The sequence below is a fragment of the Cydia splendana genome, chromosome 6 (genome assembly GCF_910591565.1).
Source record: "Cydia splendana chromosome 6, ilCydSple1.2, whole genome shotgun sequence".
Taxonomy (NCBI): domain Eukaryota; kingdom Metazoa; phylum Arthropoda; class Insecta; order Lepidoptera; family Tortricidae; genus Cydia; species Cydia splendana.
In genome coordinates this window covers 3577812-3603835 of record NC_085965.1, presented here as the reverse complement: position 1 = coordinate 3603835, position 26024 = coordinate 3577812, and the positions used below count along the sequence as shown (strand labels likewise).

The 26024-nt window shown below is 41.0% G+C and overlaps 3 protein-coding genes across 3 annotated transcripts in view; 2 read left to right on the top strand and 1 right to left on the bottom strand.

Annotated features, from left to right (window-relative positions):
• The window catches only part of LOC134791331 (heme peroxidase 2), a 104815-nt gene extending 94262 nt beyond the window's left edge, over nucleotides 1-10553 (top strand). Inside the window, exons 14-24 of the mRNA XM_063762347.1 lie at nucleotides 1098-1372; nucleotides 1957-2130; nucleotides 2570-2746; nucleotides 3176-3379; nucleotides 3880-4122; nucleotides 4504-4688; nucleotides 5212-5480; nucleotides 6134-6283; nucleotides 6627-6773; nucleotides 7281-7437; nucleotides 7919-10553. Of these exons, the coding sequence (XP_063618417.1) occupies nucleotides 1098-1372; nucleotides 1957-2130; nucleotides 2570-2746; nucleotides 3176-3379; nucleotides 3880-4122; nucleotides 4504-4688; nucleotides 5212-5480; nucleotides 6134-6283; nucleotides 6627-6773; nucleotides 7281-7437; nucleotides 7919-8119 (2182 nt within the window). The 3' untranslated portion in view covers nucleotides 8120-10553. The remainder of the gene's footprint in view (nucleotides 1-1097; nucleotides 1373-1956; nucleotides 2131-2569; nucleotides 2747-3175; nucleotides 3380-3879; nucleotides 4123-4503; nucleotides 4689-5211; nucleotides 5481-6133; nucleotides 6284-6626; nucleotides 6774-7280; nucleotides 7438-7918) is intronic.
• On the bottom strand, nucleotides 10540-24612 carry LOC134791339 (serine-threonine kinase receptor-associated protein). Its single transcript, XM_063762355.1, has 9 exons — nucleotides 24377-24612; nucleotides 21699-21833; nucleotides 20742-20900; nucleotides 18853-18974; nucleotides 18030-18111; nucleotides 16826-16993; nucleotides 16058-16161; nucleotides 15647-15757; nucleotides 10540-11163 (listed from the first exon to the last, which is right to left on the bottom strand). The coding sequence occupies exons 1-8, from the start codon at nucleotides 24489-24491 to the stop codon at nucleotides 15668-15670; spliced, it is 975 nt and encodes a 324-aa protein (XP_063618425.1). The 5' UTR covers nucleotides 24492-24612; the 3' UTR covers nucleotides 10540-11163; nucleotides 15647-15667.
• Nucleotides 24613-24857: 245 nt separating this feature from the next.
• On the top strand, nucleotides 24858-25320 carry LOC134791827 (signal peptidase complex subunit 1). Its single transcript, XM_063762962.1, has one exon. It carries the CDS (start codon nucleotides 24996-24998, stop codon nucleotides 25275-25277), a length of 282 nt encoding a protein of 93 aa, XP_063619032.1. The 5' UTR covers nucleotides 24858-24995; the 3' UTR covers nucleotides 25278-25320.
• Nucleotides 25321-26024: the final 704 nt, after the last annotated feature.

Genomic DNA, 26024 nt, shown 5'->3' with positions numbered 1-26024 from the left:
ATGTAAATTTTCATTTTATGTAAGTTATGTAATTTTCTCTTGTTGAAATGAGTTTACAAAATCGTTCCGCCGCTAACTTCATTTCAGCTGATGCAGCTACAGTTAGCTCGGTAAGTGGGTTCTGAAGGCGTTTTATGAAAGATCTTGGTGTACAGTTCCGGATGTTGTCAAAATGAAAGTGGTCTTTCGTCTAGAAGTGGGTCAAAATTAGTTATGTGTACCTATTTGGAATATTTCAGCCATTGACTCTGCAATGAACTATTAAAAAAAATACTTAGAATACCTAGATTGGTGGATTCTGAAAGCTTAAAATAAAAGCTCTTGACGTAAATTTTCAGTTTATGTAAGTTATGTAATTTTCTTTTGTTGAAATGAGTTTACAAAATCGTTCCGCCGCTAACTTCATTTCAGCTGATGCAGCTACAGTTAGCTCGGTAAGTGGGTTCTGAAGGCGTTTTATGAAAGATTCTGATGTACAGTTTCTGATGATGTCAGTTAGACAGTGGTCTACTGCCCGGAAGTTGGTCAAATTGATAAATTATGTCTAGAATCTTTAGGGCGCTGACTATTATCCATCGTTAAAACTTTGATTATCAAATAAAGTAAGTTTTTTTAACACAATAATGCAAGCTTTTGTCAATAGCTTTTACAAGTAATAGACTTGAAGCGTTTTATTGACTAGAAAGTAGGATTTTCTTTGTTTGATAAGCACAAAATTCTACGACCAGTCACGATGCATGTTTTTCAGCTATATAGTAAAATTTATGATGAAATGTAATTAATAGTATTGATGATGTTCAACTTTTCCTTAAACTAATGTACTTAAGCTCTTTTTAATGACGAATAGAAACGTTGAAAATATCGACTTCTTAATTTGGTCGGGTTATCGTTCGCCGATAACTTTGGCCGATAACTTCACACCGGTCAATTAAAATTGAAATTATTGAACCTATATTTAAAGCTTCAAGGTCGGTTTTTGGCTGGCAATTTTGGATCCTTGAGACTCAAGGGGTTTAAAAAACTAAATTACTCATAAATCGAATGAAACTCGCAAAACATGAGAATTTTTAAGACTCACCTAACCTAATTCTTTCCAGCCACCGCCGCAAGCGTCAAGTTTTCGACGACTCCCTCGGCTTCCCGACCTCCACCGACTTCGCTGACGCCCTCCAATCCGTGGACGTGAGCGGCATCCTCGGGCAGGACCCGGCCCTCGGTCCGGTCATTGAGCCCGAATGTGATGAAAACGGCCAATGTAACGCGGATAGCCCATTCAGGACGTATACTGGACACTGCAATAATCTCAGGAACCCGAATTTGGGAAAGAGTTTGACCACGTTCGCGAGATTGCTACCTCCAGTTTATGAAGATGGTAAGTCTATTGGTACCTAAAAGGGGGAATATGTATGGGGATGTAATATGGGGTTGCAATGCGTAGTGACTACTTGAATAAAAAGAGTAACATCCGATGAAAGAGCCAAACAATCGAAAAGTTTGCCTCAAGTTGTATATATCTACTGGGATTGCAAAATCGTTTTCAAGATTTAACACATTCACTGCCAAGAACCCACTATGTGGATTCATTTTGTCTTGGAAAAGGGGAGCTTGGCACTTATTTCAATGAGGCGGTTGCGTTAATGCAAAGATAATTTGAAATAGAGGAGTATTGTCAAAGTAAATTATGTAGTCAGTACCTACATTTACTGCCATCTTTCGACACAAATGATTAAAACTTTTAGAACGCCATTTGACTTTGATCCTTATTTTTTCACTGATATGTGTTAAATTTGTTAAATGTCAAAAAGTATCGCCGTCTACTCGAGGATAGGCCAAAGGTATGGTGTCATCTTTTCGAGCCATGGCGCCATACCTTTGGCCTACTATAACACAGAAAAAAACGGTTTTAATTCTCAAAAATCTTCAATGGGCCTCATTTCATCAATGCATTTTTTTCAGGTGTCAGCCGTCCCCGCATCAACTCAGTAACCGGTACTCCGCTAGTGTCACCGCGTATTGTCTCTACAGTGATCCATCCTGACATCTCCAACTTGCACACTCGATACACTCTTATGGTGATGCAGTTCGCCCAGTTCGTTGATCACGAGCTCACCATGACCCCTATTCACAAAGGTAAAAATTGGATTCTAAGATGATCACACAAATACAAATGGTTTATTCGCAGTAGGTAATGTGGTTACATATAGTGGTCTTAAGTAGGTACAAAATTGGTCTACATATTACGCCTTTTCTGGCGTAACACACGATGATCATCATCATAAAACCAAAACTGGCTATAAAAGGCTTAGCCAAATTTGTTCGATCCCAGTGTCGACCATAATAATGTGTTTATGATTCGTAAAAGGCAAACATCTTTTTGTATGATTGTCTGTTTAAGGTAAATGTACTAGTGCTCATTACGGTCCCACTACATGTCATCTTTAAACTTGTCAATAGAGGTGACAGCAGGGAGTCATCTATTGCGCATTAGCATGTCGAGCACTAGTACGTTTACCTGCTTTGTCCCTGGATACTCAGAATACTATTTATTTGACTTGACGTTACTCCCCAGGTTTCCACGAATCCATCCCCGACTGCCGCTCCTGCGACTCGCCGCGCACAGTTCACCCTGAATGCAACCCCTTCCCTGTACCACGTGGAGACCACTACTACCCTGAAGTCAACGTGACCTCGGGAGAGAGGCTGTGCTTCCCCTTCATGAGGAGCTTGCCCGGACAGCAGCAACTTGGTAAGTTATCACTGCCTTTTAGTTTTCAAAAGTTCAAAAAACTTGAGTAAAACTTTTTGGCTGTGCCCTGGACTCTCGACATCACCTTGGGACGAACGCTGATCTTCTTCAAGAGAAGCAAGCCTAAACAGCACTTGGACAAGAAGATCTTGCAAGTGCTCGTTTTGCCTATGGCTCTGTCTGTGCGTGCTTAACCATTGGCGATTCTTTGAACTATCTAACACTCGCACAAACCATATCTGCTGCATTTGTTATTAATTGCTCTTTGCTTAGGGTGGTATTGCACCTGTCCAATTTCTTTGTCCAATATGTATTTTGTCTCACATTTTGCTTAATGAGATGAGAGAGCAACGCAATGACATTGGACCAAAATTGTACGGATGGAATACCAGCCTTATAAAATAACTCACGAAAATGTATGTTCCTTAGGACCCAGAGAGCAAGTCAACCAGAACACGGCCTTCATCGACGCCTCAGTGATCTACGGCGAGAACCCGTGTATCGTCCGCAAGTTGCGCGGGTTCAACGGCCGAATGAACGCTACTCAACATCCGCTCCTCACCCGCGACCTTCTGCCGCGATCCGACAACCATCCTGAGTGCAAGGCCGCTAGCGGCTTCTGCTTCATCGCTGGTAAGTCTAAATATAACTTGAGAAAATACTGTCAAGTTGCTACTAATATTACAAATGGTACCAAACGTTAAATTACGTTGATTATTTTAATAATCCTGGAGCAAAACTGATTTGACAGCAAAGACATAATTACAACTAGTATAGCCACTGTTCTTTGATACATTTGAGACGGATCGAAGCACGACAAATACGCTTGGTCGCTAATATAGGCCCATATAGCAACACGAGCAACACTAAAGAACTTAAACAATGCCCAAATAACGGATATTGGCTAAGTTAAAGGATTTTGCTGAAAAGTTATCAGATCACGTGTGATTCCATGTTGTAAACCCACAAGCTCTAACACAGGCAAGTTAGTCGAAAAACTTAACTAACTTAATGGTGCATCGACCCAAAATCCTGTCTCCGATAGTAATTCATGCAACTGCAATACTGCATCATCTCTCAAAGAATTCTAAAAGCCCGGTTTAGTCAATGATTCATAAACTTTCTCTCCACAGGTGACGGTCGAGCATCCGAACAGCCAGGCCTCACCGCCATCCACACGGTGTGGCTCCGCGAGCACAACCGCATCTCCGAAGGGCTGAAGGGCGTCAACCCCCACTGGGACGCGGAGCTCATCTTCGAGCATACCAGACGTATTGTCACTGCGGAGCTCACGCACATCATCTATAATGAGTTCCTGCCGAGGCTGTTGTCGTGGAACGCTGTCAATCTTTATGGATTGAAGCTGCTGCCTGCTGGTAAATATAGTGATCAAAACATTTGTAGAAAACAACATAAAAATAGGTAACTATCTTATACGGTCTATCGACAATCTGGTGATGATAATTTGGGTGGCATAGATTCGACCTACGAGTATGGTTTGACAGATATGAGTGATATGACTACTACTACATGACCATACTGAGCGTTACTGTAAGACAAGCAAAGTTATGGATGACATTTTAGTCATCCTCTATTCGCTTTATAGATAGACATATTTCACCATAAATGATAAGCAATAAGAATTTTCTTGGTATAGGCCTCCTCACGTGGATGGAATAGTTACGCCCCTAACGTAGCCCATATAGGCTAATTGATTCTATAAAGTCCTTACATTGATAAAATTATCCAAATTCCAGGATACTACAAGGAATACTCACCTACCTGCAACCCCGCTATCGTGACGGAGTTCGCCGCGGCGGCGTTCAGGTTCGGCCACTCGCTGCTGAGGCCGCATCTGCCCCGTTTGTCGCCCACGTACCAGCCCATGGAACCTCCGATCTTGCTGCGTGATGGCTTCTTCAGGACTGACATGTTCATGAACGTAAGCTACTGTGGCAGTTCTCTCTCTTCTCAGCAATAATTACGCTATGTTCCTAGCCAAATAGTGAATATTTAAGCTACAGTATAGTATAGGTATGTCGTACAGACTGATTTGACATAAGAGATACATCATTCAGTGGGTAATCAAAAGTATTCTGATCACAAGGAAAAAGGATAAATAATGGGGTACCTATCCTCTATGGGGTAAATTTTGTACCAGGATTCTTTTTCTTCTACCTAGCGTTATCGTTCCTTATGTACCTACTAGTTGAGTTTAAATAAAGCCCTATTTCTAGGTGTTACTGCCTTCACTCAAATCCAGTCCAGTCGTATTTTAGGGAGTAACAAAATTATGAGCATTTGTGATCACCAGTATTCTTAAATTCTGAACTTTCGGGTATACAAAAGACAAGTGTGTACCCTAAGTCTTATGACCCATCAACGTTAAAATATCTCAGGCTACAAACAACGATGTTCAAATAATAATCCTCAAATAGTTCATTTAAAATAACTTACTCTTACAGCATGCAGAGATGGTGGACGAGCTTATCCGCGGTATCGCTTCAACCCCCATGGAAACCCTCGACCAGTTCATCACCGGAGAAGTGACCAACCATCTCTTCGAGGACCGTCGCATTCCCTTCTCGGGTATCGATCTGGTGGCCCTGAACGTGCAGAGAGCGAGAGACCACGGCATACCCAGCTATAACAACTACAGAGCGCTTTGCAACTTGAAGAGAGCAGCTACCTTTGAGGACTTGTCGAGGGAGATTCCTGATGAAGTTATTGCAAGGTTAGAATTAATTTTGGCTTCCTTTTTGTGTCCTTGAAATACATCTAAGCACTTACGGAAACGTCAGAAAAGAAAGGCTCTATAACTTAACCAATAACTCCTTTTCTAAATTAAGAACTCTAAAATGTAACCAATAATCATCATCATCCTTTAAGAGTCAACTCTCTTGCCGTTAGATCAATTTGACATGCCCAACTTTCCTTTTCTAAATCCGCTCCTTTTATGCTTTTCCTCTGGCGATAAAAGCCAACGAAAGTCACGGCTGCTAGATAAATCTCTATCTAGAATCTTACGTATCAAAACAAAACAATTTTCACTTCAGCAGCTCGAACAGGGTACTTTGCTTCTTAAAAACAGTGAGCAAAATGCGATTTTGCTCACTGAGTCATTTTGTCTCACTCAGTGAGCAAAATGACATTCAAGTGACCTTTATAGTCAAATGTCATTTCAACATGCGGGGTCTAATACAAGTTCGATATACTTGGGTTCTATTATCTCTGTCCCTCTAGGTATGTTCTCACTGCTTAGGGTGAAAAATTTTGTGTACTACACGAGATCAAAGTTATTTACATCTCGTGCGCGAGCACTCGAAGAAATATCAAACTTTGATCTCTTGTTGTACAAATAACTATTGGACATTTCTATTTTCACAGACTTAAGAGGATATACCCAACTGTGGACGACATCGACCTGTTCCCTGGAGGCATGAGCGAGCGACCACTACAAGGGGGATTAGTGGGTCCCACCTTCGCCTGCATTATCGCCATCCAGTTCAGACAGCTGAGGAAGTGTGACAGATTCTGGTGAGTGACTCGACTGACGATCAAGCTTTAAAAAATACTGGATACTACGGGCCTTCTCTCTTATGTTCTTCAAATCTTTGCAAGAACTCCACGTGATGGGACAATTTTTCACCCCATTATGATATCGTTACATGTTATTAAGAATCAAGCGATCTCTTCTTCCACTCGGCCGTGACCAAAGAACTTTTTAGACTCATAATTTAATTTTCAGACTGCAAGGGCTATGCCTGGTCTTTCATTATAGTATTGCATTGAGGTGAAAAGGAGAAAATCCGACCGACTTTTCCGAGGTGAAGTGATTGTTATTCCATATTTCTTTAACAATACCCTTGTAACATTTCAGGTACGAGAACGACAACAACGCGGCCCGCTTCACCGAACAGCAGCTCTCGGAGATCCGAAAAGTCACGCTCTCAAAGGTTCTCTGTGAGAACTTTGACCAGAACAGCGACATCCAGAGGGCTGCCTTCGACCTGCCTAGCAATTTCTTGTAAGTTATCGGAACATGTACCTATCTGATCTACAGACCTACAAACCTAAGGATGTAAACTAGCTGAACGCTCGAGTAGCGGCGTCTAGTCTAGGTGTCTAGCGTCCATGTTAATAAATTAAAACATGCAAGTGGCCTCAGTGCACGCTCAAATCGCCGGTCTGGCTAGGTCCCTTCGACGCTCGAAACAATACTGCCCGCCGGTAGCTCGCCACTGAAGCTGTACTTACATTAAACCTTAACCTTTTGGACGCCAATGGCCGATATATCCGCACCGCAGGTTCAACGCCAAGGACTGATTAATCGGTCACAGACCACAGAGCAAAATAGACCTACGTGCATATATGCATAAAGTTCAATTTCAGTTTTGACACTTCGGTGACGTGGCGTCCGCGTGACAGCCTTTGTGTTTGACACGGCGTCGAAAAGGTTAAAAGTAACCTTAATGTTTACGTCAATATTATTGATTCTGGGAGCTCGTACATCATATCTTGTATCTTGTCTCAGGAATCCTCGCGTGCCTTGCGGGTCTCTGCCGAAGGTGGACCTTTCAGCTTGGAGGGAAAGTGCGGCGCAAGGCTGTCTAATCGCGGGCCGTAACGTGCCTGTCGGCGACTCTGCCTTCCCCTCGCCTTGCACGTCATGCATTTGTACTTCTGAAGGGGTAAGTACACAAGACTGAGTGAGTAGACACTCAAGGTATATATGTTATACATTTATACGAGATATATTACGCGAATCTTGTGGTCTTTCCGCCTGTGTATGTCCTGCATTTGCAACTCCGGCGTATTTTCTCATTCGTTGATCTCCATATAATATATTATCCTCCATATGATGTAATACTAGTATAGCGATAATATTATTGATACAGTCAGCAGCAGAAGTTGCTATGCGGGCCAGGTGTTTAAAATTATATTGCCTTTATTGTTATGAGAATAAGAGCGTGTCAAGGTACTTTTGAACACGCCCGCTTAGCAACTTCTGCCGTTGACTGTACAAGGGTTCTATCGCAATTAACGAGTAAAGTTACGCCATTTTTCACGTTCAGTTGACTTCATTTCTCGTTTATAACCTGTACCTACTGTAACTCGACGAATTCTCCGAATAATATTTAACACGTATTACAAGAATGTACATAATTGCAGGCCCAATGCGCGTCCCTGCGCATCACGGACTGCGCGCAGCTGCTGCGCGAGTGGCCGCGCGAGGCGGTGGCGCGCGACGACGTGTGCGCGGCGCAGTGCGGCGCCGCCGCGCCCGGCCCACACCCCGCGGCCGCGCGCGCGCCGCGCCGCCCGCCGCTCAACTTCAAGTTCCCGGACCTGTCGCCGTTTGTTGCTAAGTGAGGAGTCAGTGGGGCAAGTGATCGTTCTTTAGACGAGTGATTTGACCGAATTGCGAGCTCGCTACGTAAGCGAATTTTTTTTGACGAAATGCTTTTTTGTTTTCTTAGTGAGAAGCTTTAGTTCTATCGATCTAGGCACTTGGTAAGAAAAGAGAACCTCCGTTTGGGATGTTTTTTCCGGTCTCGGACGTACAAGTTAAAAAAGTTCATCGAACATAGGTAAAACGTGACGACCCGAAAGAGGATTTACGATTTACCAATGATTCTAACGAAAAACAACAACTAATTAAGTTTTGACATAAAAAGTATGTACAAAAAATCCAGATATCGCTAAAAAAATATAATTATTGTCCTCAACTGTATCTATGTTTAACGAACGATTACTCAGTTCTACTCTGGTTGTAGCTTAACATACAGTCGCCATCAGATATATCGGAGCGGCCGAGGTGCTCAAAAATATCTGAACACACACTCTAACGCTGTTCAGATTCAGATGTTATTGTTCTGATCAAGCCGAACGCGGATTTCCTTTTATATTCAGTTAGCAACAGAAATAACTAAGCGACATGATCGTTTACATGTTTTTTTCTCTTGTTGACTGTACTTTCATAAAAAAAATACTAAACAGGTCTAGACTAGAACCTGTTTTGTAACAGTGACCGTTTATCGGTATGTAAAGTGGACCTTTTAATTTTGAGACCGCAAATGGTAAATATAACGAAAATATATTGCTCAAATATATTGAACAAAAGGTTGTACAATATGGTAAAATTAATTATCCGTCTATAACGGAGTTGATTACTAATTTAAATATGATTAAGTGCCGGGAATATCAATATACCTAATAGTTTATGCAACTGTTACCTAATAATGGGATTAAAACACAAGTGTGATTTAATGTGATTGACCGTTTAAACGCCAAATGATAAACGGTTGCATAATAAGAATTTATCTACGAACATATAAAAACCTTCTGTTGCGATGTTTTAATTTTTAAATAGGGCCCGTAGCGGTTTTATGATATGGGCGTAGATAAAAATAAATTAAAACGAGTCCCACTTTTAAATTATTATTTAAATGTAGGGATTAGAAATAAAATACTTTTCCAGTCTATACCTTCCCTTGTGTATTGTAGACTTGCAGAATTATATACTCCTTGTTTAAGTTTATTATAACAAATAATTAGGTAAAGTGTATTCATCCTTACTTGTCCTATCATGTAAACAAACACTTCTCGAAGACATTATAACACTTTTCTCTGGAATTACACAATAATCATCACTTAAAATGTTGCTGTATATTTAAAGAAACTCACAAAGTATTGAATTCAACCAAATAATCACTGAAAAACCTCATTTCTAATAAGATTTTCATCAATAATCGTAGTAACGAACGGATAATCTCAAAAACATCTGACATTACGATGTCTACATTGTCTATGAGTCGTATTGTTGGAATGACACTTAGACGTCACGTTTGTTTACATGATAACACACGTGAGGATGAATACACTATAGTTAAATATGTATAATAAATAGTTGCTATTTATTAGTCTAATTTAGGGTATTGTTAAGATCTGTACATTGTTTAAGACACTTCGTTGCAATGCAATAATGTGGCTTTAACAAACTGTTTCATAAAGTACCAAATTACATTTTTATAATTTTATACTCCTTCGAAATAAAATTCTTTTTAATTATAGTTAAGCATTTATGGCCATCGTTAGCTTTAATTTTGATGTGGCGAAAACAAAATTAGGTTAAGTATATTGACATAATAAATACAATACACCCAGTTGTTCTAAAAATACAAATTGACATGCACTAAATAAATGTTACATGTTACCAAGATGTACAATAATTGAGTCAGATGTGCAAGTTGCGGCAAGTTTCCAAAAAGTTGGATACATTATCGGAAATTTCAGGAAATTTTGAGAGAAAATGATGGATTTCACTTTGGATATGGAAAATTCCGATACCCATACAAAAATACGAGAAGTTTCCGAAATTTTTCCATTTGGAAATTTCGCTATTTTGGAAACTTTCCGACGGCACATCTGTAACTGAGTATAAAAATCAAATAGTTACCTTAACTTGTTTAATTTACCGATATGTGCTGTTCTAGTTGTATAAGTTTTAAAAACAGTTATCAACATTTGTCACTGCCTAAAGGCCTGTGCACACCGGCTGCGTTTGCGTATACGTGTGGGTGCGCGTTGTAATATACAGATACTTATGAGATACGGCACACCTCCTGCGTGACGTTTTAGTGCACGCGCACGTATCCGATGTGCTCAGGCCTTAAAATGTTCTTGTATAAATAATTGTAGTAAACATTGGCCGAAATCAAGGTGTAAAATTGTTATAACTAGCTATTATAGGAACACAAATCTCATCTAGTGACAAAACAAGTAAACGAATATTTTGTTTTAAAAATGTTGTTTTATTAAACTATCATTTCTAAACGCAAATATAAAAGCTTATTATGTACAAATCACTTTATTTTGTTGCATATCAAGTCTATTTAGTTTCCTTCTTTTTACAATAAATACGTTGGGTTTGAGTATATAAAAAAAAGTGTTGAAAAAAGGGACAACACAAAAGTTTGACATTTTGTTACGAATATAGTCTTGATTCGGGCTAGGGGCCAGTTGCACCAACCAAGATTGACGTACTGATGAACGCCACTCACAAATTCCCGTACAATACCATGGGGTTGGCCGGTCGGAGTATTTAGCAGATGGCGCCACCATCTGTCAATCCAATTGTGCCAATTATTGTTTGTTTAATGGAATTTTATGCCCTGGATGCCAGCCCTTTAAGCCAAATCTCATAGACAAAGGGGCAAGCTATGATGGCGCCATCTATGCAAACCTTTGACAGTTGCCAACCCCATTTGACAAACGTTTTAAAGGAGAAAGACGATTTGGTGCAACGGACCCTACAACTAGCCTCCTCGAAACGTAACGGTAACGCTTGCCTGTGACAACGCCGAGCGATAACACCAGGCACAATTTTGTTTGCACTCTCACTGCCTCTCAAAATCCTGCGAACAAAAAAAATCACATGTTATTGATAATAATCCCGTGGATTGTAGATCAATGTCATAAAAAAAACAACGGGTTGCACTCCGGGAGTGCCGGCAGAAGTGAAAACTCATCTTACGCATTGTAACACAAAATATTAATAACAGGGTCATATAGTGCAAAATGACTGCAGCACTATGTATAATTGAGGTTAACGCCATCTAGCGTTGTATCGTCGCATTACTTGAAACCCCTAAGCACATCACTGTGAGTACTACTGGTACTACAGTTATTAGGGCGAGCGAAGCGAGCCCTATCACTATTCGACGAAATATGCATTCTTGTGGTACACTTTACGGAAAAACTACTGCACTGTTAGGTTTGAAATTTGACATAGTAATGTAAATTCATGTCTAGATGTGTTATCAAACATAAAAATATAATTTTATAAACCTAAAAAAATAAAATAAAGTAATAACACTTTGTATTACTACTAGCGCCATCTGTTGGCAAAATAAAGAATTATCTACTTCTCTAACAGATGGCGTTACTAGTAAAAAAATAAATAAATATTGGACATACAAATTGACTAAGCCCCAAAGTAATCTCAAGAAGCCTTGTGTTGTGGGTACTCAGACAACGATACCTATGTGGTGTTTTCAATTTCAATAATGTCGATGGCGCTTACGCCATTAACAACGATGAATACAAAAGTGGGTTTAAATTTTGGATTCAGACCCACCTCGCTTCGCTTGGTTTGACTCCCAATTTAGCAATTAAGTTTCTGTGAATACCTACTAGAACAATCAATCTTGCTGTATTCACTGCGGAGGTCAATTTTGGTTTTGTGACGCTGATGAACTGATCAATCATGTTGTGTTAGTAAACTTAAATCAGGGTATTTTCAGTTCGAGAAACAGTTTTGGCGCCATTAATTTATTACGTAAGACGATTTTGGGGCGGAGGGGGGTCGAACATATCTTATTTTTTCTTACAAGGGGGCGGGAGGGGGTTTTCATAGTTCTTACGTAAGATCACAAACATGCGACTTTTTATTTAATTTCTATGAAATTATGACGTTTAAAATACATAATAATAATACTTCTACACTATGCTATCAAACACGGTGCAGAGTTAGCTTAAACGAGCTCAAGTACCTTTGTACAGGTACATATATCACAAACAAAAATTTTTTTTTTTGAAAAATAAGCACTAATACAAACCAAACGTGTAGGTACTCAATTTTTCCTTTAGATTCTTACGTAATATATGGTAATATAGGGGAATGGGAGAAGGAGGGGGTCAGCCTATTCTTATTATTTCTTACATAGTGGAGGGAGGGGCAAAACCTGGCAAAAATTGTCTTACGTAATTAATGAATGGCGCCTTTAGTGTTACTATTGCTTGGAACTGCTAAAATTATAAATAAAGATAAGCATATTAATACAAACTTCAGTGACTTAGGGCCGACACACGACTGCAACTTGTATGGGAACTACACGCCGACTGCACGCCAATTGCAACGACGGCGGGCAGTTCAACAAAATGACCCAGAACCCTGGCAGTTCCTAGTGGAACTCAGGTTTGGTGCAACTAAGGCACATTATGTTTTGGTCATCCGACTCATCTTGATGAGCACTTAGGAGAGTTAGTTCCCAAGATAGAGGTGATGCTGAACCCTGGCAGTACCTAGTGGAGCTCGGGTTTGGTGCAACATAGACACACGCTGTTGGTCATCCGACTCGTTTTGATGAGCAATTGGGAGAGCAGTACCCAGGATAAAGCGGATGCTGAACCCTGACAGTACATAGTGGAACTCAGGTGGTGTGTAGCATAGGCGCACGCTGTTTTGGTAATCTGACTCGTCTTGATGAGCATTTGGGAAAGCAGTAAGCAAAATAGAGCGGATCTGAACCCTGGCAGGGTACTGCCATTGTTCCATTAGGTATAATGGAACTCAGGTTTGATGCAACATAGACACACATTGTTTTGGACATCCGACTCGTCACGATGAGCACTTGGGAGAGCAGTACCCAAGATAGAGCTGATGCTGATCCCTGGCAGTACGTAGTGGAACTCAGGTTTGTTGCAACATAGGCTCACGCTGTTTTGGTCATCCGACTCGTCTTGATGAGCGCTTAGGTGTAGTACCCAAGATAAAGCTGATGCTGAACCCTGGCAGTACCTAGTGGAACTCAGGTTTGGTGCAACATAGGCACACGCTGTTTTGGTCATCTGACACGTCTTAACGAGCACTTAGAAGAGCAGGACCCAAGATAGAGCTAATGCTGAACCTTGGCTGTACCTAGTGGAACTGTGTGTGTGTGTTTATGTGCGGAGCAGTGTGATTACCGCCAGTAGGTGTCCAGACGGGATAGATTTTCGCTGAATTGTGTGGTGTGGACGCAAAAATAAATTCAAGGACATTGGCTCGCTGACCCAACATTATGTAGGAAAGCCAGTTGGCATCCTTACAAAAAGTACTGGGCGACCGTGTAGGATCTAATAAGCGCTTATGAAATTGTATATTACGTGTGGATGATATTGGCAATTTGATTTTGTCGTCTGGAGACGTTTTTAATGGACAAAGTAAAAGCTGTAACAAACAGGCGTACTTGACAGCAACCGGGGTCCGGTTAGTATTTGTCTTTCTTGCTCTCACTTATAATTGCGTTCTTAAAGGCCGTAATACACTATCGCACCGTACCGCGACCTTGGTGCGGTGCGATAGTGTGTTACGGCCTTAACTGACTTATTACATACCCACCCACTCGATCGAACATGAAATAAACATCGGATTGGATCAAAGTCGCGGGTCGGTACATACGTTTAGGTAGAAAAACTCCGCGAGCCCTTACAAAGCTCTGCTTTTTGCTAGTATTAATACCAGTTTGAGGGAAACTCACTAGATGGCATTTAAATCAAAAAACAATGAAATTGTCCGTCACACATAACATAACGTCACGCAAGCGCCCTGCGCCGCCTACATGAAACAGCAGGCTCAGGCATACATTTTCGCCGTGCGGTAGAAAGAGAGGAGAGACGCCTTACGCTGTCTCGAGTTTATCATTTTTTCCCCACCTCAAAAAGTGCACAACGCCGCTAAACAAGTTTTCACTTCAAAAATGGGGCGAATACTTCGTAAATTACTCCATGCAGAGGGCACTACAGCGAAAAACTTACATTGGCAAGTTTATGATTATGCATCGTTCGTCATTGTGAAAACATGACAATTCAAAGCGATTTGAGCTATAGCATTTGATTGTGTTTTATGTGTATCTGTCATTTTTCCAAATTAGGTGTTATTTGCATTGAACTTTTAGTGGTTTAACACCCATAATAAGGTTAAAAACCTTATTATGGGTGTTAAACCAGGGTGGGTATTTTAGGAAGAAGAGCCAACCGCAGTTAGAAATTATTCGTTTTCAGTAGTCTAAGAACTCTAATTGTGCCTCGCAATCGCAATTGTATCTCCAAAGACCTGGATTCGACTCGTAAGTCGCGATTTGCCGACACTTGGCTTAAATTACTACGAAAATATTGTGCTTTGATTAGATTTACACATTTCTAAATTGATTGATGGCGTGATCAATGATGGCGGCGTAAGAGGTTACCCGACGATTATTATAAAGCGGCGTGAGTAAGATTTAGGGTCGGTTGCACCAAACTGTTTGACATCGTTAAAGAGTATGGATAGTTTCATAGTAAAATGCCGCGGCGCGCCGGGTGACCAGGGACCGGCCCGCTATCCCTTATAGAGGGTTTTGTGAGGGTTTTGCATAAGGCTTAACTCACCATACCCTTTGCCAGACGAAACCCTTTCATTTTGCTTTTAAAGCCCTTATATAGCGCTAGCCCATTTGAGTAATTGGTAGCCCAATACCCTTACAAAACCCTTATCATCCGCTGCGCATATGGCTTATAAGGGTCACCCTTATACCCTTATATAAGGGCTTCCCTTTAGCATATAAACGTGCTAATTTAAATCGTCTGGCTTCTTCATAAAGCACACATTACTTCGAATCCGAGCGATCGTCGGCGGCGGCGTTCGTTTCATGTTTGCGCGCTTCCAACTTCCAAATGATGGAATTTAGTAATCCTGTCTCTTTCACGCAAGGCTGAACTACGACAATACTAAAGGGAAAGCTTTATAAAAAGCGCTTAATGAAAAGGGTAACCCTTAATAAGGGATTGCAAGGCGTATAGGCTAGCAGTAAGCAATTGCAAAGGGCTAGCCTTATGTTTGGCTAAGCTTTTCGGTAAGGGCTAGCCGAATTAATGGGCTTGCAGTTCAAATGGGAAAGCATTTACAATGTGTTAGCCTTGTTTAAGGGACGCCCATTGAAAGGCTTTTATCGCGGAAAGGGTTGTCCGGTCCCTGCGGGTGACATGGTCAGTCTGTCAAGGGCGGATGGTGCAACTGGCACTTAATACGTTTATGTCTTCATAATCGTGGATCGCCGATCCAAATTCGCATGTTTTAGTAGTCGTAAGGTCGGTTACCTGCAGACAGGTGTCCGTGTGTCAGTTGGCGGCGACCTCCTTGAAGCCGTTGGTGATGGCCGCGGTCTCGTTGCTGCGCCGCCACAGCCCGTACACGCGCCCGGGCACACCCTTAAATCAAACATACATTATCAGGCGTGGCTCACTCCGTGATTTCGTCGCGTCGCTACAAGTACATGCGGCCCACACCAGTTTTAGTGTCTAGCACTAGTAGCAGTAGTAGTAGACCTTGCGGTCATATCTACTAGGAATCTAACTAGTAGGAAAGTAGCCAAATCCTCGGAGCACTCCCCGTTATACATGCGATTTGATTTTGATAGCTTATGAAGAGGGCGCCACTATGTTATGAAGTGACGTTAACCTTTAACAAATAGGATATCAGATAAATAATGACAGGATGACTAGTCGTACCTGCCACAGTCGCACGGTGCCGTCCTCGGACCCGGTGGCGTACAGCTCGCCGTCCGGCGACCACCGCACGCAGTGCACCGGACCGAAATGGCCTTTATTACACTCTGAAACATCCATCAAAAATACATTAATAAAAGTAATAATTTTAACACATCAAAAACGACGTATCAGCCATTTTATTCAACGCTCGAAAGGTCATAATACAAAACGACAATTTCGTTAGTCGCTAATAATTTTTACTGAAGAACCAATCCCTAAATTACGAAAAAATGTCTGTTAAATGGAATTTCAATATGCGCGAACCGCATAAAGCAATTATGTATAGCGCATTGCATAAAGCGATTATAGCGCGTTGCAGTAGTGCTAGCTCCGGCATTCTTAAGAATTCTTAAGAATAATTGAGAAACATTTCCCTTCATTTGTGGCTTTCCTAGTGCCTTTACCTAGATCTCAAAAAAGCTTTTGACCCTGAATAGGAATGGAATCTATTGGCGTCGAAACTTTTTTTTGCCAAAATTAACGAATTTGATAGCTGTCTTCTTTTTCCAAAATCAGTAAAATGAATATATAGTAGTTACCTAGCTCGGTGCCCGTGTTGTAATCCAACTTGTAGACCTTGAGGTCCTCGCCGCCGCACACGAAGGTGGCTCGCGAGGGGGCCAGCGAGGCGGAGTAGCACTTGGTCGGGACGGCCACTTCGCGCATCTTGCGCATCGTGTCCGTCGAGTAGAACGACACGTTGGTACCTGTTGATATATACTACAGTACCTAGTTCGGTGCCCGTGTTGTAGTCGAACTTGTAGACCTTGAGGTCCTCGCCGCCGCACACGAAGGTGGCTCGCGAGGGGGCCAGCGAGGCGGAGTAGCACTTGGTCGGGACGGCCACTTCGCGCATCTTACGCATTGTGTCCGTCGAGTAGAACGACACATTAGTACCTGTAGAAGGGTCAATAGTTAATTAGAAAATTCTTTTTTTTTCATGGGCCTATAAATCCTGGTCTCTTGATAGGCTTGCGTGGGGATATAGATCCATGCGACACTATGATTGGTCGAATTTATTTGTTGCCCACCATAATTCATACTAAATTTACGGTGGGGAATAAAAAAAATGTGAGATTGTGACAAGGTCAAACAATAATAGAGCTTTCGCTGCTACTCTACGGAAAGATAAATAAGACTATCCCGTTCGGTCATTTCCCCCCACCCCTCATGCCTGATCAAGTTATATACTAGATTCATGGTTCCTAAAGATTATGTCAAAATTGAGTCGGCCTCGTTGACAGCTCAATTTATAATCCAATCAAGAAAGAGTTAGGTTGTATAATAATCCGTCGTATACGTGAAACCTTGCACAACTTCACGGAATTTTATATAAACGAATTTAACCTCGTAAGACTTAGCAAACAAAACTTTGGCCAGGGTTTACACTAAGCGCCACTTGCACCATCCCATTAATCCGGGGTTAAGCGGTTAAGCCGTTAACCCAGTGTCAAAATGTACTGGTAAGCATAGTAACTCCAGGTTTAACCAGTTAGCCCCGGGTCAGTGAATGGTGTAAGTGGCCCTAAGTGGGAGTAAAGGACCAATTCGGACTTTAAAATCAAACTAGATTTGTTATCGATACGATGCGAACTTGACACGACTCACGGTACCTCTCGCTTGCGTTATCAACAATAATTGATGCTTGCAATTCAGATGTTTTAAATCTTAATACGGCTACTGGCGGCCTTACCAAGGTGACAATCGCTTGCGCTTCGCCATCGAATCGCTTTGTGTCTCTCTATCACTCTTCCATAATAGTGTGATAGAGACAGTTGCGTTTCGTTCGCTACGGAGCGTTAGCGATTGGCATGTTGTCTACGGGGCCTGGTCTTCTCTGCTTCTAAAACTTTCTCTTTGGGCAGTTGTGTATTATGTAATGATTTGAATAGTATATACCTAAAAAAAATATTAACAATAATTGTGAACTCACCATGTGCTACTGTCAAAATGGCGCCATCTCTTGACAGCTCTAAACTATTTGGAATTGAAGTAAACTCGATTTTGTTCACCTCCTGCAATACAAGTATATTTGTTAGACAAAAGAAAATTTTCCCAGTAAAGGTATACGCAATAAACAACCGTTCAGTTTAAGCTGAATTGTAAACTCTATGTCTTGTGTAATAAGGTCGGTAATGTATTGTCTCACCTGGCCAGTCGTCCTGTCCCAGACGCGCATAGTGAGGTCGTCGCTGACGTTGGCGATGCGGGAGTTGTGGAACAGTGAAATTTAGACTCTATCACCTGTTTAATAGGGTCGGTAATGTAAGTCTCACCTGGCCAGACATCCTGTCCCAGACGCGCATAGTGAGGTCGTCGCTGACGCTGGCGATGCGGGAGTTGTGGAGAAACACCGCGTGGTGGATACTGCTGGTGTGGGCGCTGAATTGTAAACTCTATGTCTTGTGTAACAGGGTCGGTAATGTAAAGTCTCACCTGGCCAGACGTCCTGTCCCAGACGCGCATAGTGAGGTCGTCGCTGACGCTGGCGATGCGAGAGTTGTGGACAAACACGGCGTGGCGGATACTGCTGGTGTGGGCGTTGAATTGTAAACTCTATAGCTTGTGCTATAGGGTCGGTAATGTATTGTCTCACCTGGCCAGACGTCCTGTCCCAGACGCGCATAGTGAGGTCGTCGCTGACGCTGACGATGCGGGAGTTGTGGAGGAACACCGCGTGGCGGATACTGCCGGTGTGGGCGCTGAATTGTAAACTCTATGTCTTGTGTAATAGGGTCGGTAATGCATTGTCTCACCTGGCCAGACGTCCTGTCCCAGACGCGCATAGTGAGGTCGTCGCTGACGCTGGCGATGCGAGAGTTGTGAAGAAACACAGCGTGGCGGATACTGCTGGTGTGGGCGCTGAATTTTTCAACGGCTGGAAATAAATCGTTGTTTAAATTTTTATTATCCCTAATTAATTTGTCATAAAAATGTTGATATTCGTAATGTTCATAATGTTAGCTTTCATAATAATTATGCATTAAGTCCGCCATTTGTACATTGTTGTATATATTTTGTGCAATAAAGTTTAAATAAATAAATAAAATTCATAGGACCCCCCATAAAAAATAGGCCATAATTCTTTCGCAATCCCGATAAAAGATCTCCAAAGAAGATTGCGTAAGCACAATCCAGCTTTCAAATACGTGTGTTTTATTATATCATTTAGACTACGATTTAAATTACTAACCACAACGAGGCACCCGTGTGCACATAGGAATTCTGACTCACACCAGAACCTTGAGGTAACAATACAATACCTAGTAAATACTTGACCATAAACGCATTGCTTTCGGCAAGGACTCTGATTCAATTAGAATTTGTTGTGAAACCAACAAGGAAAACGGTATTTTCCCTGTATCTGTGTGATCAATATCAACGCAATTATGATGGATGCCTAATCTGAGGCAGTGGGGACACTCCTGACTTCGGGCAAACTCGGCTCCGTTCGGCTCAGCATGGCTCCGAGCAATTATTAGGGTTGGCACCACTTGACGTCCTTTTGCGCGCACGACCACAGATAAGATAATTACTTGAATTTTGACAACCCTAAATAGCCGAAAGGGATAGTGCCATAACTTAGAAAGGGATAGCATGATTCGTCCCTGAATCGCTGTCAAACTTCGGTTTTCTAGGAAGTGTCCTTTCTGTACGGTAGTACTATTATTTATTCTCTGTGTGCGGGCCTACCCCGAACCACGTTCGACGTGTTGCCTCTCTGTTGCACTTGTAAATTCGTACGCAAGTGTGACAGGGAGGCAACACGTCGAACGTGATTCGCGGTAGGCCCTCTGGTCACAAAGAGGGGAGCGATATGCTCTCGGTGTCGGTTACAAGCAATCAATCAATATTGGAAATGAGAGACTTATATTATAAATGCAATTGAAAGCGAGGTATTGACCATGAATATTGGTATTTCGAGTTTCCGATATTTAGGCACAGTTGCACGTGCCACCTCCACGGAGTAACTGACGTGTGCGAGTCTAATTGTGATCTACCCACATTTGGTGTCACTGCTACTACCCTTGGCCTCGCTGGGAACTCGATCATGTTTACGACACTAAAGGGGCCCACTGATTAACAGTCCGCCGGACGGCATCGGCCTGTCAGTTAGAACAAAATTTTGACAGTTCCGAACAACTGACAGGCCGATACCGTCCGGCGGACTGTTAATCAGTGGGCCCCATACGACTTAGGCTCCGTCACATTGACGCGGAAGCGTTCCGGAGCGGTTGCGGAGCGGCGCGGTAGCAAGGCGGTGATGTCACATTGAGCGCGGTCGGCGGATTGAAAGCGTTTTGATCGTGGACCCGCGTTGCAACCGCGTTGTAAGTTACCTACGGCTACGGGTAGGCGGGCGCAGGCAGCACAACCGGTCCGCCTCCGATCCGCGCCAATGTGTCGGTCGGCGTATCGATTGAACGCGGTGCCGCGCTTCGGCAATGTGACGTAGCTCTTAACTCTATGTATGCTAGTTTTAAGGTATTTATCTATGGGCCAGTTGCCTGAAAATGAATATTTTCATTTTTCATAACGTTCTGTGCATTCCCAGTTGCGCGGTACCGCGCGCAATCCGCGTCGGTTCCGCTACCGCGCCAATGTGACGGAGCGTTTATGTTGTAGAGAGGATATAAAAACTCACGGCCAGCCTCAGGCTTGTTCAGATCGAACACCCGGATGAGTTTCTCGTTGCTCGCAGTAAGAAGAAGAGAGTCGTCAGCATTGAAGTTTACGCTCTTCACTATGTGGTCGTGGTCGAACGTGTGGACCACCTCGCCGTAACGCGCGTCCCAGAGTTTCGCTAAAAGAAAAAAATATTGTCAAAACACAACGGTTATATAGTCCGGCCAAACAATTTTTTCAGTGGAATAAGGCGGTAAACTAGAAAAATGTAGGCACGAAGAGTCAATCTCTCATAAAATTTTGAGTTTCGCACCTTTTTCTACTGAGCCGACAAATCGGAGAAAAAAATAGGCGCGAAGAGTCAATATCCCATAAAAATATTGAATTTCTCACCTTTTTCTACTGAGAAGACAAATCGTTTTAATTGGTTTGCCGGGCCAGACTATGAATTATATTTCATAACAAGTCGATTTCGCACTCATACATAGGTAAGGTATTCGTAACATCTCGAATTGTAAATGTGCAAGTGTCGTATGTAAACACTAGTGTCTGACCGAAACCAGTTTTTTTCCAAAACCGAAGGTTCGTTTTTGCTCTGGTTTCGGCCGAAACGGAACAAATGGTCGAATCATAATTATCATGCCGAAACCTGCCGAAACCGAAACTACTCAAGCTTCGGTCGGACATTATCGAAAATAGTTTAGGTGCGGTTAAAGGCTCGCCCCACACAACTCCTTTGTGCCCCTGAAAGGTGTTGATCCACTCAACCATCTCCCTCACTGTCTTACTATCTCTCTCTCTAGCAGTAGATATATTACATATCATACCAGAAGTCAGCAGCGCCGCTGGCCGCCAAGTTCGCGTTTTGAGTCAGGGCTACGCCCCATACGGCTCCTTTGTGCCCCTTGAAGGTGCCAATAAATTCAACCGTCTCCCTCAGCGTCTTACTATCTCTCTCTTACGGTAGATATCATACCTGAGAAGTCAGCAGCGCCGCTGGCCGCCAAGTTAGCGTTTTGAGTCAGGGCTACGCCCCACACGGCTCCTTTGTGCCCCTCGAAGGTGCCAATCCAGTCACCTGTCTCACCTTGCCGCAACATGGGCTTGCCATCTATAATGGAATTCATAATTGTAGTCATAGACATGTATAGAAACAGACATTACATTGCAAAGCGGGAACGTTTGTATATTCACATCTAGATCATGGTGGGAATATACTGATCTGCACATTAATTATAAAGGCATTTAGTTAGTACTTTATTAACTCTTTGAACGCCCGACGCCAAAGGAATATGCCGTGCCCAGGACGCCAGGCGATCGCGATTATTTGAGCGAAATTGAACTTTACGGAGTCCCGCGTAAGTCCCTATTGCATTGACGAAGCTGACGGCTGTGGCCGTCACTGGTGTCCTTGGCAAGAATTTTCGACGACGTCCACAGTCCTCTGTGACGCTCAAAGGGTTAAAATAGTATGTTACTATTTTCACATCCCTAACCAGTAAAACATTATTACATTCTAAAAAACCCTTTGTTCAATATGAAATAATTTATAAGAAATCTCAATTGCTCAAAGGTAAACTGGAAGAGATCCCTGAAAGGGATAAGTTCGCGTATGTATTAATGATGTGTATTTTTTCATGTTTTATGTTCCTTTTTGTACAATAAAGTGTTTTACTACTACTACAATATTTAATTTATTGTTGGATTAATTATGTTACTTTTGTATCTACACTAAGTTTATCACGAAAAATAAATGATTTATGATTTATGTAATAGATTTTTACCACAAATAATGCGAGTTATAGAGCATAACAGGAGCCACATGGCACATGTTATAGTTTGTCAGAATGTTTTATTGAGATATTATATGTCTTTGATTATCACTTACACATACATTATTTATAGACATTGACTTTGAAATAAGTTGCCCATAAGTGGACCGGCATAATCAAGCTTACACTATGGAAATGCTACATCAAGTGCCAAGGGACATAAAAGCACTATGCTTATAAGATATACAACAAATAAGTTGTAGACTGCAGTTAAAATTAATTATTTAATAAAGAAATTAACTTACTAGTAAATGTAATTAACAAACATTTTTTCATGTTGGCTTTATGTTGACTGAGTACTGATTCTAAAACTGTATTAAGATTTAAGACCTTATTGTAAGGTATTCTGGCAAATAAACATTTCTATTTCTATTTATGTAAAGGTTGTCTGGAAGATATTGCTTTTTAAAAATAAGATTACTCGTTGTTTGCCTCTATTTAAATTGCTGTATGCTCTGTATTATTTTCTTTTATAGACGTAACCATTAAAGAGTGATTTAATTTGTGTTATTATTTTACATGAAATAAAGCAGTAGAATATCATCAGAGAAATGTAAACTGCATTTATTTAATGACACAGTGTATATTTAATAAATCAGAATGATATATTGGCAATGTGCTTTTGTAATAGTACTGGGCCAATGCCCTGTGCCCAAGACTCACTTATAAAATGCTACTCTTTTAATAAGACCAAAAACAAACTTTATAGCATTCTCGTGAGTATAAATAGCTTTCATCAGTGACACTCTAGTAAAATGCTCCCAATGTACCATTTGTCCCAATGCCTAAGAGTATACCTACTCTTTTTTGTGTTTAATATACAACACAAGCCTTATTGAGCTTAGGTGCTGTGAGACTAGGTTAAGTTGTTTACGACTTGTTAGGTTAAGTTGTGTAAAATTCTCCCATTATATTTATTTATTATGCTCAGGAAGGCAATGATTCTTTTTTTTTATCTGTTATCAATACATACTTTTATTACATTTTCAAGATAGCTGGTTTATATGGATTTATAAGTACCAAATTAATTAATAACCAATAAAGGTTTGGTTTTAAAGATACAGCTAGGAAATAAAACCATATCCAACACTCCGAGAAGTTGATTGGCTCACTAATTTATGAAAACATATTTGAAATATTCTTGGCATGCTCCTTTTCAAACATTTCTATAAATGGTATATGAACAGACAAACTCTACTCTATATAAGGAAAGATAATCTTAGATGAAGGTTGCTCTATTCTCATTTAAGATCACTTTATCAACAGATAATAGCTGTACATGAACAACAATACCTATAATTACAATTAATGTTGCAACAAAACTGTTTCCTTAATGAAAGTTATCTGTTTTCTCAAGTATTAAGATATAAACATTAATGTCAAGATCTTATTGGAGCCTTGGACAAGTACAAGGTGACCCAGAGCAAGTGAAATGTCAACATGTAAAGCAGAAAAGCGATTTTATTCGGACAGTGACACTACGAGCACAAAGGCCTATAACTTAAAAGTCATGTCAACATCGTGAACAAAAAGCACGGCGCGACGTCAAGGCGAGCGGCTGCGAGACACATACGAGCGGATACTCAAGGCACTTCCTGCAAGCCCGGAAAGAGAAGGCCATCACACACCTAGAATGCATGCCGGCCGAGCGGACCGGTCGACAAAAACAAGAAAAGTGAAGGCCTTTCCAATACATCTTAACCTAACATCTGTCGCGACGAATCCCAAACAAACACAACCCAAACACATTTGCAGGTCTTCCACCCACGACTAGGCCAAGGCGAAAGGGCACGCAAGTGCAAAGCAGTCGTTAATAACTCACCTTTGCAGGCAGAAATCAGGTAATACCCATCCTTGGTAACGTCACTAAAGTCCAAATGCACCACTGGTCTAGTATGGCCACCACATGTAAGAGGAACTTGCTTAAATGTTGTCATTTTAATTAATTTTGTTTGTTGTACTTTTGGAAAATAAAACTAATATCTTTGTTAACTAAAATTAACCTAATGAGTCTGATCGAACTGAATGTTGACAACCGACTGACGGAAAGTGCAACGCAGTGTTGCTATATGAGAGGCCATATATGAAAAATAAGTTAGAAAAAAAAGTAACAAAAAATAAAAATATACCAAACGAAGAAACAGCTTAAAAGCCTCTATTCTATGTTTGTCATACAAAGGTATAATAAAATGAATGTAAGCACAAACCAAAATAATGTATCTAAGAATTTTCTTGATACTGATTAAAAATTTATACTAAAAACCTAGAAAATTAAACTTGATCGTTTCGGACTCAATGACACCTGTCATTAAGTTACTGTTTTGTATCTGTGGATCTGTCGTGGCTATACTGACGTGTCTGCGACGATTTTGATTTCCGATTTCTTATAAAAAAGACAAAACTAATTGTTTTAAGAAAAAGACTAAGCACAATTAACAACCATGGATTTCTTCACATCAATCCCAACTCACATTGACTACGTCGGGCAAGCTAAGGCAGAGAAATTATACAGAGCCATCATAACACTGTTCAGCATCGTTGGATTTGTTTGGGGGTATATTGTTCAGCAGTTCTCTCAATCAGTGTATATCCTGGGAGCCGGTTTCCTGCTTGCTGCCATCTTGACCGTGCCCCCGTGGCCCATGTACCGCCGAAACCCTTTGAACTGGCAGAATCCGAAGAATACGGAAGAAAAACCCGCAAGCAAGAAAGGAAAGAAATGATCTTGGTTTGATTTTCTAATGTTGAAATAAATAGATTTTAAGATTCATAGTTTTCTTTATTTTTTGTTCCTATCTTTGGTGGTATTTTCCTGGTGATACAATTTTAATGAACTTAAAAGTCAATGTAGATAGTGATAATATAAAAACGCAATGATTTGAAACGCAGGTTGAGGTTGAGGGTGAAAACCTAAATTTATACCCTATTGAGTTTTCATTTAAACATGTTTGCTGTGGTAATAAGCCAATAACTCATAATTAAGCATACTTTCCATGGTGTCTCCTCCACTTCCACCAACCCCATCCTGCAGTGACCATGTTAAAAAGTTGCCTACGAAAGTTATTTAACGGCTGCAATAGGGTGGTTCAAAAAACATTTCTTTTTATTTTCCGACGGGGCACCCCCTTATTTTGTTACACTTATTATGCTGATAAAATACACCAAGTTTCGTAATTTTATCTCAACTACAAGGGGGTGCTCAACCACTTTGAAATTTTTGTATGTTGTATGAAAACAAAAAAAAAACAAGTATTTATTATTCAGAATTTTATTTAAGTATCTGTTTTCACATTATTTGCACATGTGATTTATAAGTTTTTAAGTAGAAAAACATTTTTATCTCTATTTTTTATAATTTTTCAAAAGTAATATTTTTAGAATTTCACTTTAAAAAATCATAAAAAATAGAAATAAAAATGTTTATTACATAATAATTTTTAAATCACACTTTCAAATAATGTGAAAACTAG

Bases quoted from the DNA above. Each gene is read 5' to 3' on its own strand.
- LOC134791339 (XM_063762355.1), bottom strand. From the start codon at position 24,491: ATGACAACATTTAAGCAAGTTCCTCTTACATGTGGTGGCCATACTAGA. The intron at 20,901-21,698 runs GTATGATATCTA...TTTTTCTTTTAG, and splicing joins CGGCGCTGCTGACTTCTCAG to CGAAACTCTGGGACGCGCGT. The intron at 18,112-18,852 runs GTGAGACAATGC...CTTGTATTGCAG, and splicing joins GGGACAGGACGTCTGGCCAG to GAGGTGAACAAAATCGAGTT.
- LOC134791827 (XM_063762962.1), top strand. From the start codon at position 24,996: ATGGATTTCTTCACATCAATCCCAACTCACATTGACTACGTCGGGCAA.